Here is a 14,541-nt window from a genome sequence, read left to right on the forward strand (position 1 = left end):
CAGTTCATCACAAAAAGTAAATCTAACTTATCTAACATGTCGGGCTGGATTTACTGACCAGTGTGAACAACCGGTAAATCCCGCCCGCCGTGTTTCATTCAGTTAAAACTGGTGGATAAACGGTTCAAAACAATGGATATAATACCAATATTTCACACAAAAATATACAAACACAAGAGAGATGGAGGCAAAAATGAGATAAAAAAGGTAGTGTGAATAAATGTTAAGCTACAGGGAGGTGTTCAATAGGGGTGAGCTAAAAGATACATTTAAAGGAGCTTTTGAAAAATGGAGATAGGGAGTGGTCTTAAGAAATTCCAGACGACAGGTCCATTGTGGCTAAAGGCTCTATCAGCAATGGAGGGATCAAGGGAGGAGAGGCTGCAGAGATCAAAATGAACAGATGCAAACTTTGGAGGAGGCTGCAGAAATAGAATGGAGTGAGGACATGGAAGGATTTGAAGACGGGGTCTTACGTTTAAATAGCGATTAGCATGGCTGGGGGGCAGTGATTTAATTTTGCTCAAGCTGGAGTCTATGGAAGATAGATAGGCGGAGGCCAGGAAGGAGAAATCTACCCTTCAGGTGACAAAGGCATGACTGAGCGGTTGAGCACAGTGAAAGGTAGAAGTAAGGATTCTTTTGTGGCGGAAATTACGCAAGGCTTGAAACACCATAAGACCATAAGACATAAGGGCAAAATTAGACCATTTGGCCCATCAAGTCTGCTCTCCCATTTAACCATGGCTGATATGTTTCTCATCACATTCCCCTGTAACCCCTGATCCCCTTATTAATGAAGAACCTATCTATCTCTGTCTTAAAGACACTCCAGTGATTTGGCCTCCAGTTTTCTGCGGCAAAATGTTCCACAGATTCACCACCCTCTGGCTGAAGAAATTCCTCCTCATCTCGGTTTTAAAGGATCGTCCCTTCAGTCTGAGGCTGTGCTCTCGGGTTCTAGTCTCTCCTACTGGGGGAAACACCCTCCCTACGTTCACTCTATTCAGGCCTCTCAGTATCCTGTAAGTTTCAATGAGATCCCCCCTATCCGTCTAAACTCCAATGAGTACAGACCCAGAGTCCTCAACTGCTCCTCATACGACAAACTCTGTATCAACCACAAGTTTTACTTGAAGAATTAAATTTTAAGTTACAGATTTTAAAATTGTTTTTATAGTACAAAAATCAATTATATTGCTGGATCACTGTTACTTTACTGAAAAACTATTGATTCCATATAGTCCCAGAACTGTCGTCCTACTCCTCGGAACCCTTTAATTCAACCCTAATAGATAGAGGATGTACCAAAATATTCTAATTCAAATCATTGTATTTTCCATTTGTCCAATGTCCCCTGCTGCCCTCTAAAGATGTTGACTTATGTAAGGGGGGGGGGGGGGGAGGAGAGAAGAGAGAGAGAGAGAGAGAGAGAGAACGGGACTCAGTTTCACAGATATTGTCTGCCCTCTGCCACCTTGCACCAGTGAACGAGTTTGAAAAGTTCATTTTCAGGTTGCTGCTTGCACTACAAAGACCCATGTGCTGGGAGACAGTATTGGGGTGTAAAAGCTGCTTTGTTTCCTGTCCCCTTGAATCCAGGATTAAGAAAGAAAGATAAAAAGAAAATACTTCAGCACCTTAACATGATCCCAGGATTGCCAATGAATTACTTTAAAAAATATATATTTTAATTCAATTTTAGCAAATTTTCAACCCCCCCCCCGGGCTTACAGAAAAAGAAAAGCATTAAACACACAGATCAACATTGTACACTTAGATAGATCACGAATTCCCCCAATGTACAAACCCCCCCGTGAAACAATAATAAACACATACCCGAAAAAAAAACCTCCCTCCCCCGGGTTGCTGCTGCTGCTGACCACCTCCTAACGTTCCGCTAGAAAGTCTAGGAATGGTTCAATTAATTACTTTTGAAGGGTAGTTATTGTTGAAAAGTAGGAAATGCAGCAGCAATGTCGACACAGCAAGTTCCCACAAACAGCAGTGCGGTAATGACTAGATAATCCCATTTTTGTGGAGTTGAATGAGGGGTAAATATTGTCCCAGGAAACTGTGGGGAACACCCCTTCTTTGAAATGGTGCGACTAAACCTTTTCCATCTGCGTGACAGAGCAGGTGGGACCTCAGTTTAATGCCTCTCCCAAAGGCCGGCACCTCTGACAGTGCAGCATTCCCTCAGTATGGCACTGGGGGTGTTGGCCTGGATTCAGGTGCTCAGTTTCCTGGGGAGGGGCTTCAACCCACAACCTCGTGGTTCAGCTACCTCTTAACAAGGACACCACACGGCTATCCTGTCCTGTTGAGGACAGCACTCTTTTCCAAGCTCTTCTGAATATAAAGAATCAATTCCTTAAATGAAAATCGCTTATTGTCACAAGTAGGCTTCAAACGAAATTACTGTGAAAAGCCCCTAGTCGCCACATTCCGGCGCCTGTTCGGGGAGGCTGTTACGGGAATTGAACCGTGCTGCTGGCCTGCCTTGGTCTGCTTTAAAAGCCAGCGATTTAGCCCTGTGCTAAACAGCCCCAACCTAATGAGGTAGGTTTGCAATATTAATGGGCATCCTCCTGTATTTCCATTATCAGTGAGCCCCAGCATCCTAGCAGAATAGGAAATGGAAATCGCCATAGTCCCAGAGGACAATAGGCTACTTTCCCCTTTGAGGGAGCTGACTGGTGGTGATTTAACCTGAGAGTCACCAGATCTCAGGCGAGGGGCAAGGTTGAGAAAGTGAGGCCTTCAGAGGAAACATTCAATATATAAAGGAACGCAGTATAACTGATCTTGCTCCCATCCTGACGCTCCATTCATATACAAGCATTTCCAGGATGGCCCACCATACAGAGACCAGGAGCTGAATTTTCCCAGTCACATGGTAAAGGGACTAGGGGCAAGGAGAGGGGAGGGGGGGTACTGCTGGGGACGTAGGAATGGGCTGCATCATAATGACCCCCGTCCGATGCTTTCTCTCTGCCTGGGAAGCAGATTGTTTGCTCTCTCCACGGATGTGGGCAGGTAATTTGTGTAGATGAGGCCCCAATTAGGGGGCAGTCTTGTGGCACCCTGAGGTTCCCTCTCCAATCCAGGGGGCCAGTTTCATCTCCCCGCTCTGAAATATTTACTTACTTTTATGTCTTCGAAGGTACCTCAAAATGGGGATGTCCTCCCGGTCTCCTACCTACCTCAGCAACACTCATCTCTCCCTGTGGGCTCGTGGAGATGCTGGCTCTCTGATTGGACCTATAGCATCGGCAGCCTACCATCCTTAGTAGTACCGCAAACATGGAGGCAGCCAATGAGAAGGCAGCAATTCATCTCTAAGTGAGCTTGAGTATCCCCCACACCCCACAGCCATGGACTATGACACCCTCACACACATGGGCATCATTCTACACCTTCCCCCCCCAACTGAGGACACCTTCTGGTCCCGGAGGGCTCCCTCCCCCTTCAGGCCGTTTCCTTACAGGCCCCCCACCCTTCAGGGTGCCCATGTTCAAGGGGAATGGCCAGGGTGCCATCCTGCCCTATCCCTGACCACCCAGGGGCCTCTGATGGCTCAGGAGACCCCCCCCCAGGGTGCCGTTCCACCTGCTCCACGTTTGTGTGGACCAGAACTGAACGGCGCCCGGCTGGGGCCTCCCTGGGGAGGCCGGTAGAACCTGGGCGAGCGCGGTGAAGTCGGTTTAAAACCGACTTAAGCGTGCGTGGCTTGGTCACGCCCATTGTGGGAGGGATCCTGATCCCGACGCCTCACGAGATGTGGGTAGATCTCGTGAAGCGTACTAGCTGCTGGAATGCCCACGGGAGGCTTCACCCGGCACCTCCGTGACTCGCCGAGCTCCCGTTTGAGCGCGTTGGACGCACTGGCCAGGCCGGCTCCTCAGAGATCGGGCCGCCGTTTTGAAAGGGTGCCTGGTCTCCCACACGCTCCACCACCCTGCCTGATCAAATGGCCTTCCCCATATCCAGTAAAAAATGGATGTGCTTTTTTTAAAAAAGGAAAAAAGACACACGGATTTTTGGTTTAGTTGCACTCCTCGGAGTTACTCAGTGTTAACGACCCCGATAGGCTAAATGATAAAGCACTAACCATCTGAGAATATACAGATGATACAAAACTTGGAAGTGCTGTGAACGTTGATGATAATAATAGACTTCAAGAGGACATAAGTAGGCTGACAGAATGGATGGACATGTGATGAAATTGATGCTTTGAAGTGTGAGGTTCGAAATTTTGGTAGGAAATAAAGAGAGGCGATGAGAATAAACTAGTGAAAATGGCCACTCAGTACCAGGGCAGTTAAGGATGGACAACAAATGCTGGCCTTGCCGGCGATGTCCAGATCCCATTTTCGCCAGTCGGGGAAAGGAGCAGGGACGCGACTCATTTGAGGGATACCCAAACTCAACAAGGCCATTTGAAATTGTGGAGGTCAAACAGTTATAGGGAGTACATAATAAATGGGAATATACTAAGTGGGGTAAATGAAGTGAGAGATCTTGGCGTACGAGTACACAGGGCTCTAGAGGCAGCAGTTCAAGTTGACAAGGTTGTTAAGAAAGCAGATGGAATGTTCTCCTTCATTGGCAAAGGTTTGGATATAAAAGTAAGGATATGGGGCGCGATTCTCCGACCCCCCACCGGGTCGGAGAATCGCCGGGGGCCGGCGTGATTCCCGCCCCGTCCCGAATTCTCCGCCACCGGAGATTCGGCGGGGGCGTGAATCACGCCGGTCGGCGGGCCCACCCCCGGTGATTCTCCGGTCTGCGATGGGCCGAAGTCCCGCCGCTGTCAACCCACGCCAGTCGGCGTGGATTGAACCACCTTTCGAATGGCGGGACAAGGCGGCAGGGCGGGCTCCGGGGGGGGGGGGGGGGGGGGGGGGGGGGGGGCGCGGGGCGATCTGGCCCCAGGGGGGTGTCCCCATGGTGGCCTGGCCCGCGATCGGGGCCCACCCATCCGCGGGTGGGCCTGTGCCGTGGGGGCACTCTTTTCCTTCCAAAGCCCCCTAGTGTGGAAGCTTGGATCAATGACATGGCAGGGTTCATCAAGCTGGAAAGGATAAAGTTTGCCTTGCGAAGGTCTGTGCAAGGGTTCTCCAGGCGGTGGCAACCGTTCCTAGACTATCTCGCGGAGCGTTAGGAGGAGGTCAGCAGCAGCAGCAGCCCAAGGGCAGGGCGGTGGGGGGTAGGGGGGGGGTTCTTTTGGGGTGGCGTTTGGGTGAAGGTGTTTTTTTTCCCCTATTTGTGCTTTTAAATGTTATATGGCGGGTTATTATATATGGGGGAAATCCAATGTATAATTTTTGATTGTTGTGTTTTTGTTTCTTTTTTTCTTGTGGGGGGGGGGGTGGGAGGGGGTTTTGTTGAAAATTTGAATAAATATATATATTTTTTAACTCAAGCAATGAAGTTATTGAAATAATAATATAAGAGTCTCTATTGTCACAAGTAAGCTTACACTAACACTGCAATGAAGTTACTGTGAAAAGCCTCTAGTCGCCACATTCCAGCGCCTGTTTGGATACACAGAGGGTGAATTCAGAATGTCCAATTTACCTAACAGCATATCTTTCGGGACTTGTGGGAGGAAACTGGAGCACTCAGAGGAAACCCACACAGGCACAGGGAGAACATACAGACTCTGCTCAGACAGTGACCCAAGCCAGGAATCAAACCTGGGACCCTGGCGCTGTGAAGCAACAATGCTAACCACTGTACTACCATCCCATGACCTTTAGAATTAAAAAAAGGCTGCTTGTGCGAGTGAGTGGTAAAATAAATCTGGCCTGGCAGTTACAACAGTTGTTTGTTGATATTATCTCAAGGTCTATTATTATATCATTATTAATATTTGGCTTCTTACAACAACTCAGAATTATCTGAGCAGGGAGTCCCAAGTTCACAATTTGGTGACAGCTCAAATAAGTTATTAAAAGATTAGTTGTCTTTGATGTGGGGCTATGAATACAAGTCTGTTTTACATGGGATTAGGTACTTGATGGCATTTAAACATTATTTTTTTTAAAAAAAATTTAGTGTACCCAATTCCTTTTTTCCAATTAAGGGGCAATTTAGTGTGGCCAATCCACCTATCCTGCACATCTTTGGGTTGTGGGGGAAAAACCCACACAAACACGGGGAGAATATGCAGACTCCACACGGACAGTGACCCAGAGCCAGGATCGAACCTGGGACCTCGGCGCCGTGAGGCAGTAATGCCAACTACTGCTCCACCGTGCTGCCCGGCATTTAAAAGTTATGAATGGGCTTTCATGAATGAGATTTTTTTAATTTAGTGACGGCTATAGTAGATATTTAGAACTTAATTTTGTTTCATCTCAACATAGCACCAGAGGTCAGGCCATGGGGGATACTGGATGAATGGTCTTAGAGGGCGTAAGGGGCAAAGAGTGATGGGTGGGTTGGCATCAGTTGACATTAAGTTGACACAGGGCTATAAAGGGCATGAGTTGACATGGAGTATATGGGGTCAACTGAGGTGGATAAGGGGCAAGAGTTGACATGGATAGGGCATAGGTGTGCAAACAACTGGGATGATGTGCCAGAGAACAAAGGCGGGCCTTATAAAGAGGTCACCTTGGCCTCTGATCTGCGCCTGTGTGTGCCAAGCCCAACTCTTTTTAATCCACCACCCAGAACTTTTCCCATGGCAAATGTGGGGAGCTGGGGAATTTCCCAACCTGTGTTATCACCTCAGGAGGAAAATCCAAGCATTTAGGTGTATGATTCCCATCCTACTCTGAGTTAGCTGAGGAACAATAGGGTTTCTATGACTCCTGGTGTTCTTTGGCCAGGTTTCCTGTCCAAAGAACTGCTTCCAAACAAGCAGATGTCGATCCCCAAATAGCCTTTTCTTGGCTTTGGCTTTATTTTCCTGGTATCGGACCCCATTGAAACATAACATAGAAAGTTTACAGAAGGAAGCCAATTAGTCCATTGTGGGCATGATTTACCGGCCACATCCTGCCGGAATTGGATGGGGAAATGGCCGCTAGATGCCGGGGGAGGCCTCACAGGATTCCCGATGGTTATTACGCCTCACGAGATGTAACGGGATCTCACGAGACACTTGCAATCTGGATCCCGCAGATAATAGGCGGGACTCTGACTTGCAGAGTTAAGTGAGTTTAAAACCTCACTTAACTCTGCCGCCACCAGATTAAACCAGTGCCCGTACTCGCCGAGAAGACCCCAGCTAGATGCCATCCAGCACTGGTTCCCACAAGCGGGATCAGGTGGAGCGGCACTTGGGCAGGGGGGGGGCTAGAAAATCTCCCCAATAGGTGAGTTTCGGGATTAACGGGATCCAGGGGTCGTGTCGGGGAGTTTGCTCATTGGAGTTCTTCAGTGCAGGAAATGTCGCTAGGTACCAGGGCCGAAAACACAAGAGTGCTATTAGATAGCGGGGTTGTTCCAGCTGCTGACTCCTGTAATCTCACCCAGAATGGACTCTTTTTTGTTTTGTTAGATCGCGGCCTGTGTCTCTGCCAGCTAAAAATGAGCTATCCAGGCTAATCCCACTGTCTCGCTCTTATTCTGTGACCGTATGGATTACAGAGCCTCAAGCATACATCCAAGTGTTTTTTAAATGTAATGAAAGTTTCAGCCTCAACAAACCTTTCAGACACCCACCACCCTCTGAATGAAAAACAAATTATCCGCTAATCCTTCTCGTAATTACCGTAAATCTATGTCTCCTGGTTATTGACTTCTGTGCTAAGGGAAATAGTGGCTTCCTGTCCATTTTATCCAGGCACTTCATCATTTTCGTACACCTCTATTGAATCTCTCCTCAACTTCCGCTGTTCCAGCCAAAACAGCTCCAGCCTATTCAAGCTTTCCACGTAGCTAAAATTCTCCATTCTGGGTAACACCCTTGTAAATCTCCTCTGTACCTTCTCTCATGCAAGGACATCCTTCCTGTAATGCAGCAACCAGGACTGTGTGCAACATTCTAGGTGTGGGCCAAATTGCATTGAAACACAACGCCATTTGCAATTGAACAGCCTGTTGACACTCTTTGCCCAAGAATGAAGAAGTACCCAGGTACCAAATTGCTTCCAGCAGCCAAAGAACTGTATTCCTATGAAAGGCAGTGGGATAAGGGAAATTGGGGAAGAAAACTGACAGAAATATTTTTTAGGGGGGGGGGGGGCGGAGGAAGAAAATAAATAGGTATTTCTAACAAATCCTCAGCTGGCAATCCCTGTTCAAAATCTCACTGAATTATGGGATCATACCTTTTTGGTATATGCATCAGTCAATGACTTAAAATGAAAAACGTACGAAAAGCCAACCCTTGTTGATGTATCAGTGATGTATCAACAAGTTTGAATGAAGCCAAATTTCTGAACTTTTTCCCCATCGTTGCCATAATTCCGTTGGAAGATCAAGTGAGCTGGTAGAAATTCTACCTCAAGGTTTCAAAGACCCATCCATAGACAAAAAAGTTCCAACTCTTCAATAAACATTGAGAAAAATCCCACATGGAAAACATCTGACATTATTATTAGGAAAGTGCTTAGTTGCCTGAACACGAGACTGAATTTTAATAACTGTCATCCTGGTGAGCACCCCAGAAGCTGAATGCAAGGAAACAATTAAACAAAGGCGGCGCCAAGAATAGATGGGATGATTTATGTGAACAGGCTGTTCACATAAACAGGCCTCAGGGCGTCCTGCACATTACTGCTCAATAACTAGGTTAGCAACCTAGTTCTAGCCGATTCCCAGCAACATTTCTGTAGCAATAGCATTAAGGCAAAATACCAAAACTTTACCCCCCTCAGAATCAGCTGGTACAACTCAGTCACTGTAAAATGAAGCCACATTAAAAAGGGCAATGCGTCCTCCATCTGCATGGGTCCATTTAGTCATTTCTAGACGAACTAACTTTAATCCCACTCTTCATTGTTGTCCTACTGGGATCCCAAACCAAGCTTCTGCCTAAAAATACAAATAGGTGCACATCAATCTAAATTGATTGATGTTTCCTGATCTAAATCTAAACCTAGATGCACATCAGTCAGGTTAGGTGGATTGGCTGTGCTAAATTGCCACTTAGTGTCCAAAGATGTACAGGTTAGGTGGATTGGCCATCATCAATGCACAGGGTTATGGGGATAGAGCAGGGGAGTGGGCCAAGGTAGAATGCTCTGTCAGAAGGTCGGTGCAGACTCAATGGACCAAATGGTGTCCTTCTCATCTGTAGGGATTCTCTTTTTTATTCAAATGTCATTATTATTGGAGTTTTGCATCAAAACCCTCAGTATTGCTAAGAGATCAATTGTACTTTGCAGTTGGGTAACCCATGAAGCCAATTTTTCTTCTAACCTACTTCACCCCCCCTCTCCTAAAGGTGCTGCCTCATTACAGAGATGTCCTCCAGTACTTCACCCAAATTCTACTTAGTAGTGTTAGTTTGATAGTGAATGTTGAATACAAAGATACATCACAGCCTGGACCAATCCTGTCCTCAACTGATATCGGTAGATGCCCATTGCAAAAGGAGTCAATACAGACAATCAACAGCAGACATCAACTAAGATGGGGAATGTTGATGCAATGCTCTCGCTGAGCTCCAACTGAGATCCTGTCACTGGCACAGATCACACCCCTGGTCTACAGGGGGATTTTCCATAAGCTTCATTGCAGTGTTAATGTAAGCCTACTTGTGACACTAATAAAGATTATTATCTTAGTTTCTCGCTCCAGTACCGGGAGAACTAAGCCAACCATTTAATACACAAATTAGGTGTCACTAGATTTTCCAGTGGCTTGGTGGACAAGTACAGAGATCCAAGGCTCAATTTCTGGATGTGCAGTAAGTAGGTTGCTCTCAGCCAGGAAATTATTGGAACTGCTGGTACCCACAGGACCCTGCTCCAATAACACCTTCAACACAGGAAAGGTGAAAACTGGAGGAAGATACATCAGAATTATAATTAATCAAAAGCCAGCTACAGGAATGTGACGCTTGAGACCTGGGAAGTTTGATGATTTTCCCAGCCAGAGAATGGAGTTTCACAAGACAACAATGGATGAGGATGGCCATTCAACTCAATTTGGTTCACCCCATTCAAAAAATTCCTAAACTCTTCGTATGAGACACCCAACTGTTTCTTTAATAATACCAGGGGGGTTTCACCTCCACACCTCTATATGCGAGTTCATTTCATCTATTGTCCAATCTTCGATGAAATAACTTCCTGATATTGATACTAACTTTGCTTTTTCCTGGATCAAACAACTTATCCATATTTTGCTATTTAAAGTGATTTTCACATTTATCTTTTCCATATTGTTTACTACCCTGTAACATATATGCCGGCAAGATCAAACCTCAAGCATCTCCTTTCAAGGATGAAAATGTTCGCCTAGCCTTTCCTCGTGACTTAGACCGCTGACACTAAGCCTTGAGGCTATTCCCTGCACTACTTCCAGCATTGATGTCTCTAGGAACAGGCCTAAACACAATATTCAAAGTAAATATCACACCATCAATTTATACATTTCATTCCTGACTTATTTCATAACTTCTGGGCCATAGCCCCAATTTTCCCCCTAGTCTGATTTACCTTGAATTCCCACAGCTTTGATTTTGATAAAGGATAATCCAGGGAACTACAGGCTGGTGAGCCTTACGTCAGTGGTAGGGAAATTGCTGGAGAGAATTCTTCGAGATAGGATCTACTCCCATTTGGAAGCAAATGGACGTATTAGCGAGAGGCAGCACGGTTTTGTGAAGGGGGGGGTTGTATCTCACTAACTTGATCGAGTTTTTCAAGGAGGTCACAAAGATGATTGATGCAGGTAGGGCAGTGGATGTTGTCTATATGGACTTCAGTAAGACCTTTGACAAGGGCCCTCATGGCAGACTGGTACAACAGGTGAAGTCACATGGGATCAGGGGTGAGCTGGCAAGATGGATACAGAACTGGCTAGGTTATAGAAGGCAGAGCGTAGCAATGGAAGGGTGCTTTTCTGATTGGAGGGCTGTGACTAGTGGTGTTCTGCAGGGATCAGTGCTGGGACCTTTGCTGTTCATAGTATATATAAATGATTTGGAGGAAACTGTAACTGGTCTGATAGGTAAGTTTGCAGATGACACAAAGGTTGGTGGAATTGCGGATACCGATGAGGACTGTCAGAGGCTACAGCAGGATTTAGATTGTTTGGAGACTTGGGCGGAGAGATGGCAGATGGAGTTTAATCCGGACAAATGTGAGGTAATGCATTTTGGAAGGTCTAATGCAGGTAGGGAATATACAGTGAATGGTAGAACCTTCAAGAGTATTGACAATCAGAGAGATCTAGGTGTACAGGTCCACAGATCACTGAAAGGGGCAACACAGGTGGAGAAGGTAGTCAAGAAGGCATACAGCATGCTTGCCTTCATTGGCCGGGGCATTGAGTATAAGAATTGGCAAGTCATGTTGCCACTGTATAGAATCTTAGTTAGGCCACACTTGGAGTATGGTGTTCAATTCTGGTCGCCACACTACCAGAAGGATGTGGAGGCTTTAGAGAGGGTGCAGAAGAGATTTACCAGGATATTGCCTGGTATGGAGGGCATTAGCTATGAGGAGAGGTTGAATAAACTTGGTTTGTTCTCACTGGAACGACAGAGGTTGAGGGCCGACCTGATAGAGGTCTACAAAATTATGAGGGGCATAGACGGAGTGCATAGTCAGAGGCTTTTTCCCAGGGTAGAGGGGTCAATTACTAGGGGGCATAGGTTTAAGAGGAGATGTACGAGGCAAGTATTTTACACAGAGGGTAGTGGGTGCCTGGAACTCGCTGCCGGAGGAGGTGGTGGAAGGAGGGACGATAGAGACGTTTAAGGAGCATCTTGACAAATACATGAATAGGATGGGAATACAGGGATACGGACCCCAGAAGTGCAAAAGATTTTAGTTTAGATGGGCAGCATGGTCGCCACAGGCTTGGAGGGCCGAAGGGCCTGTTCCTCTTTGTTCTTTGACTAATAGCATCTCCTGTTGAACCTTGACAAGGACAATTTGGAACCCGAGGCACATTACCCTGGAGGACCTTTCATGGTTCACTTGGAAAAACATTTCTCAAAAGAATTCTGCACAGGATTGAGTTCCGAGCAAATGTTTGTAGTTCCCCTTTTTGAAAGTGGGAACTGCATTCTCTTCCCAATCTATTAAAAAGGAAGTATCAAAATGGGGTTATGTCAATGTCTTACTGAGTAAATGCCACCCAGAAAGACCTGAAATGCAGTTTATAACTTGTGTTTAATTATATAGGCTCTGCTGACACTGAACCTCAATGGCCCTTCATACTGAACACTGCATGTAGACTATTACCCATCTGCTCCGAGCCAGACTCATGACAGCATGCTAGCTTTAGGCCTGATCTGCTGTTGTCATAATCGTGCAACAGGCATTCTTTATCTTTGTGATGTCTGGTGCATTTCCAGCTCACTATTGCAACGAGTTGATGTGCGTCAATAAGGGTAAAGAAGCCCCATAGCAAAAGGGATGGAAATGTTTTAATTTGTGATGTCTCATTTGTTTTCCAACAGAAATAAGTCTTGTGGTAAACCTCAATTGAGCCTCTCTTCATTTTCTATGTACCAAATGGGTTATGTCATTCCTAATAAAAATCCAGGATGGACAGATAGATAAGTGGAATCAAAGAGATCAAATGGCCTTCTATTCATTTCCCAGGTGATTTTGGTTTTTTTTTGCCTGCTTTCCCTCTCCTGTCCTATTTATCTCTTGGCTGGAGGAACCTGTTGAGATAGAGATTCCAGCGAACTTAAAAGTAGACCCCAGCAAGGTTGTTAGTTTGAAAGGGGGACGACAGTGATGACTTTCCACCCCCGCAAAACAAAACAGAAAAGCTTTATACAAGGGGAGGAAGAAGGCAGCAAACAAGAAAAGGGCTCAGCGGCTACCCCAGGATCTGTGAGAAGGAGCGACCATTCATTCCCCCAAGCTGCTATCTAGTGAGGAACGCGACCAGACTCCCCACCCAACTTGTGCCTCAGTCCTGGGAGAGCGGCCTGGGGTCTCTTTTAAACTCCTCTGCACAAAGGAACCTCTTCTATTTACCCATCCGTGTAGCTGTCATATTAGATATCCAGGCAAATGACTTTTCAAGAAGAAAAATATTAAAAAGTCAAAATATGAAGGCTGTGATTATCCCGGGGTCTGTCGGCATACATTGCTTAAATAGAACAAAATGAGCCAGGAGTGAATGCAACCTCATGCATTTCCAGAATTGTAAAATGCAAACTTAGAAATGCAATTGGAAAGTTGCACCGGTGCTGTGTGTGAGAGAAAGAGAGATCTCTCTCCTCTCCCCCCCCCCCCCCCCCCTTTTTGGCTGGAGCCCAGTTGTTTTTGCTCCAACGACCCTCGGAGTCAACAAAACAAGAAACAACCTCGGACGAGTTTTATTGTGGTATTTGCATGTTTTGAAATACAGCCGTGGGTTTCAAATTACTTCACACAATATGGAAGAGGGTGTGTGTGTGTGTTTGTGTCTTTCCCCATTTAAAAATAAAGTTGGTTCCCTTCGCAAATCATGTCAACTTTTGGCGGAGGGGGTGAAAGGGGAAAAACAAGCGGCCGATCCTGGCGCCACTTTGGTACAAATGACCCGGTCAGGCCAGCTTCCAACCTGCCTGGATTCCCCCTCGTGTCGGGGCGCGAAGGTATCTCCGGCGTTGGGCTGGCTGCACATTGCTTGGCCGCATGTTGGTCTTGCTCGGCTTGGGCGCGCCCGCCGAGCCGGGGAGAGCCGAGCCGAGCGTCTCCCCTCAGGTGAGGGTCTCCACGGCCAGGTAACCACAGCTGCCCCCCCCCCCCCCCCCCCAAAGAGCAGCGCCAAACCCGAGTGAACCCCCTCAGCAACCCCGCCTAATCCACACAACAACAGAGGGAGAATCAACTCCATAACAAACATCGAATAAAAGTTGTTGTTTTTGGGGGGGGGCTGGATTAAAAACCCACCCCAGCTCGGATTCCTCTTCAGGAAAATGGCAGATGGGTGTTATATTTTGTGGAGGGAGGGGGCAGCTCTGTTTGCCAGAATTCCACTAACCGGTTTTAATAATTGGAAAAAAAAAATGTTGGTAAAATCATAATCATTGTCCACTGAAATGTGTGGATAAAAAAGACTCAGGTTATGCCGAGTTAAAGGGAAGAGAGGGGGGGGGGGGGGGGATGTGTGTGTGAGAGAAGGGGGAGGGGGTTGGATAAGTGTTGAAAACAAGAGACCATTAAAGATAAAGCAGTGGATAAAATAGACAGCCAGAACCAGTAGGTTCACTTACTTGTCCGTCTCCTGTGACATATTTCTCTTCGGCTCGTCCCGGCCTCTCTTCTTGCGAAACTGGACTTTCAAGTCGGTGCGGTGTGGTGCGGTCTGACGGCACAACCCGGGCTACAGGTAATTCCTCTTTTGCACTTTCTGCAGAACCGGTGCGATGAGAGCAGTCCCACGATGTACCTGGACTAC

The 14,541-nt window shown here is 46.6% G+C and overlaps 1 protein-coding gene across 3 annotated transcripts in view; it reads right to left on the reverse strand.

Annotated features, from left to right (window-relative positions):
* The window catches only part of LOC140385199 (grainyhead-like protein 2 homolog), a 154,943-nt gene extending 140,427 nt beyond the window's left edge, over positions 1 to 14,516 (reverse strand). For 2 of the 3 annotated variants that reach the window (XM_072467093.1, XM_072467092.1), the window contains exon 1: positions 14,357 to 14,516. In XM_072467093.1, the coding sequence (XP_072323194.1) occupies positions 14,357 to 14,376 (20 nt within the window). In that variant the 5' untranslated portion in view covers positions 14,377 to 14,516. The remainder of the gene's footprint in view (positions 1 to 14,356) is intronic. The other variant, XM_072467094.1, reaches the window with a different exon arrangement.
* Positions 14,517 to 14,541: the final 25 nt, after the last annotated feature.

This window comes from Scyliorhinus torazame, chromosome 11 (genome assembly GCF_047496885.1).
Source record: "Scyliorhinus torazame isolate Kashiwa2021f chromosome 11, sScyTor2.1, whole genome shotgun sequence".
Classification (NCBI taxonomy): Eukaryota; Metazoa; Chordata; class Chondrichthyes; order Carcharhiniformes; family Scyliorhinidae; genus Scyliorhinus; species Scyliorhinus torazame.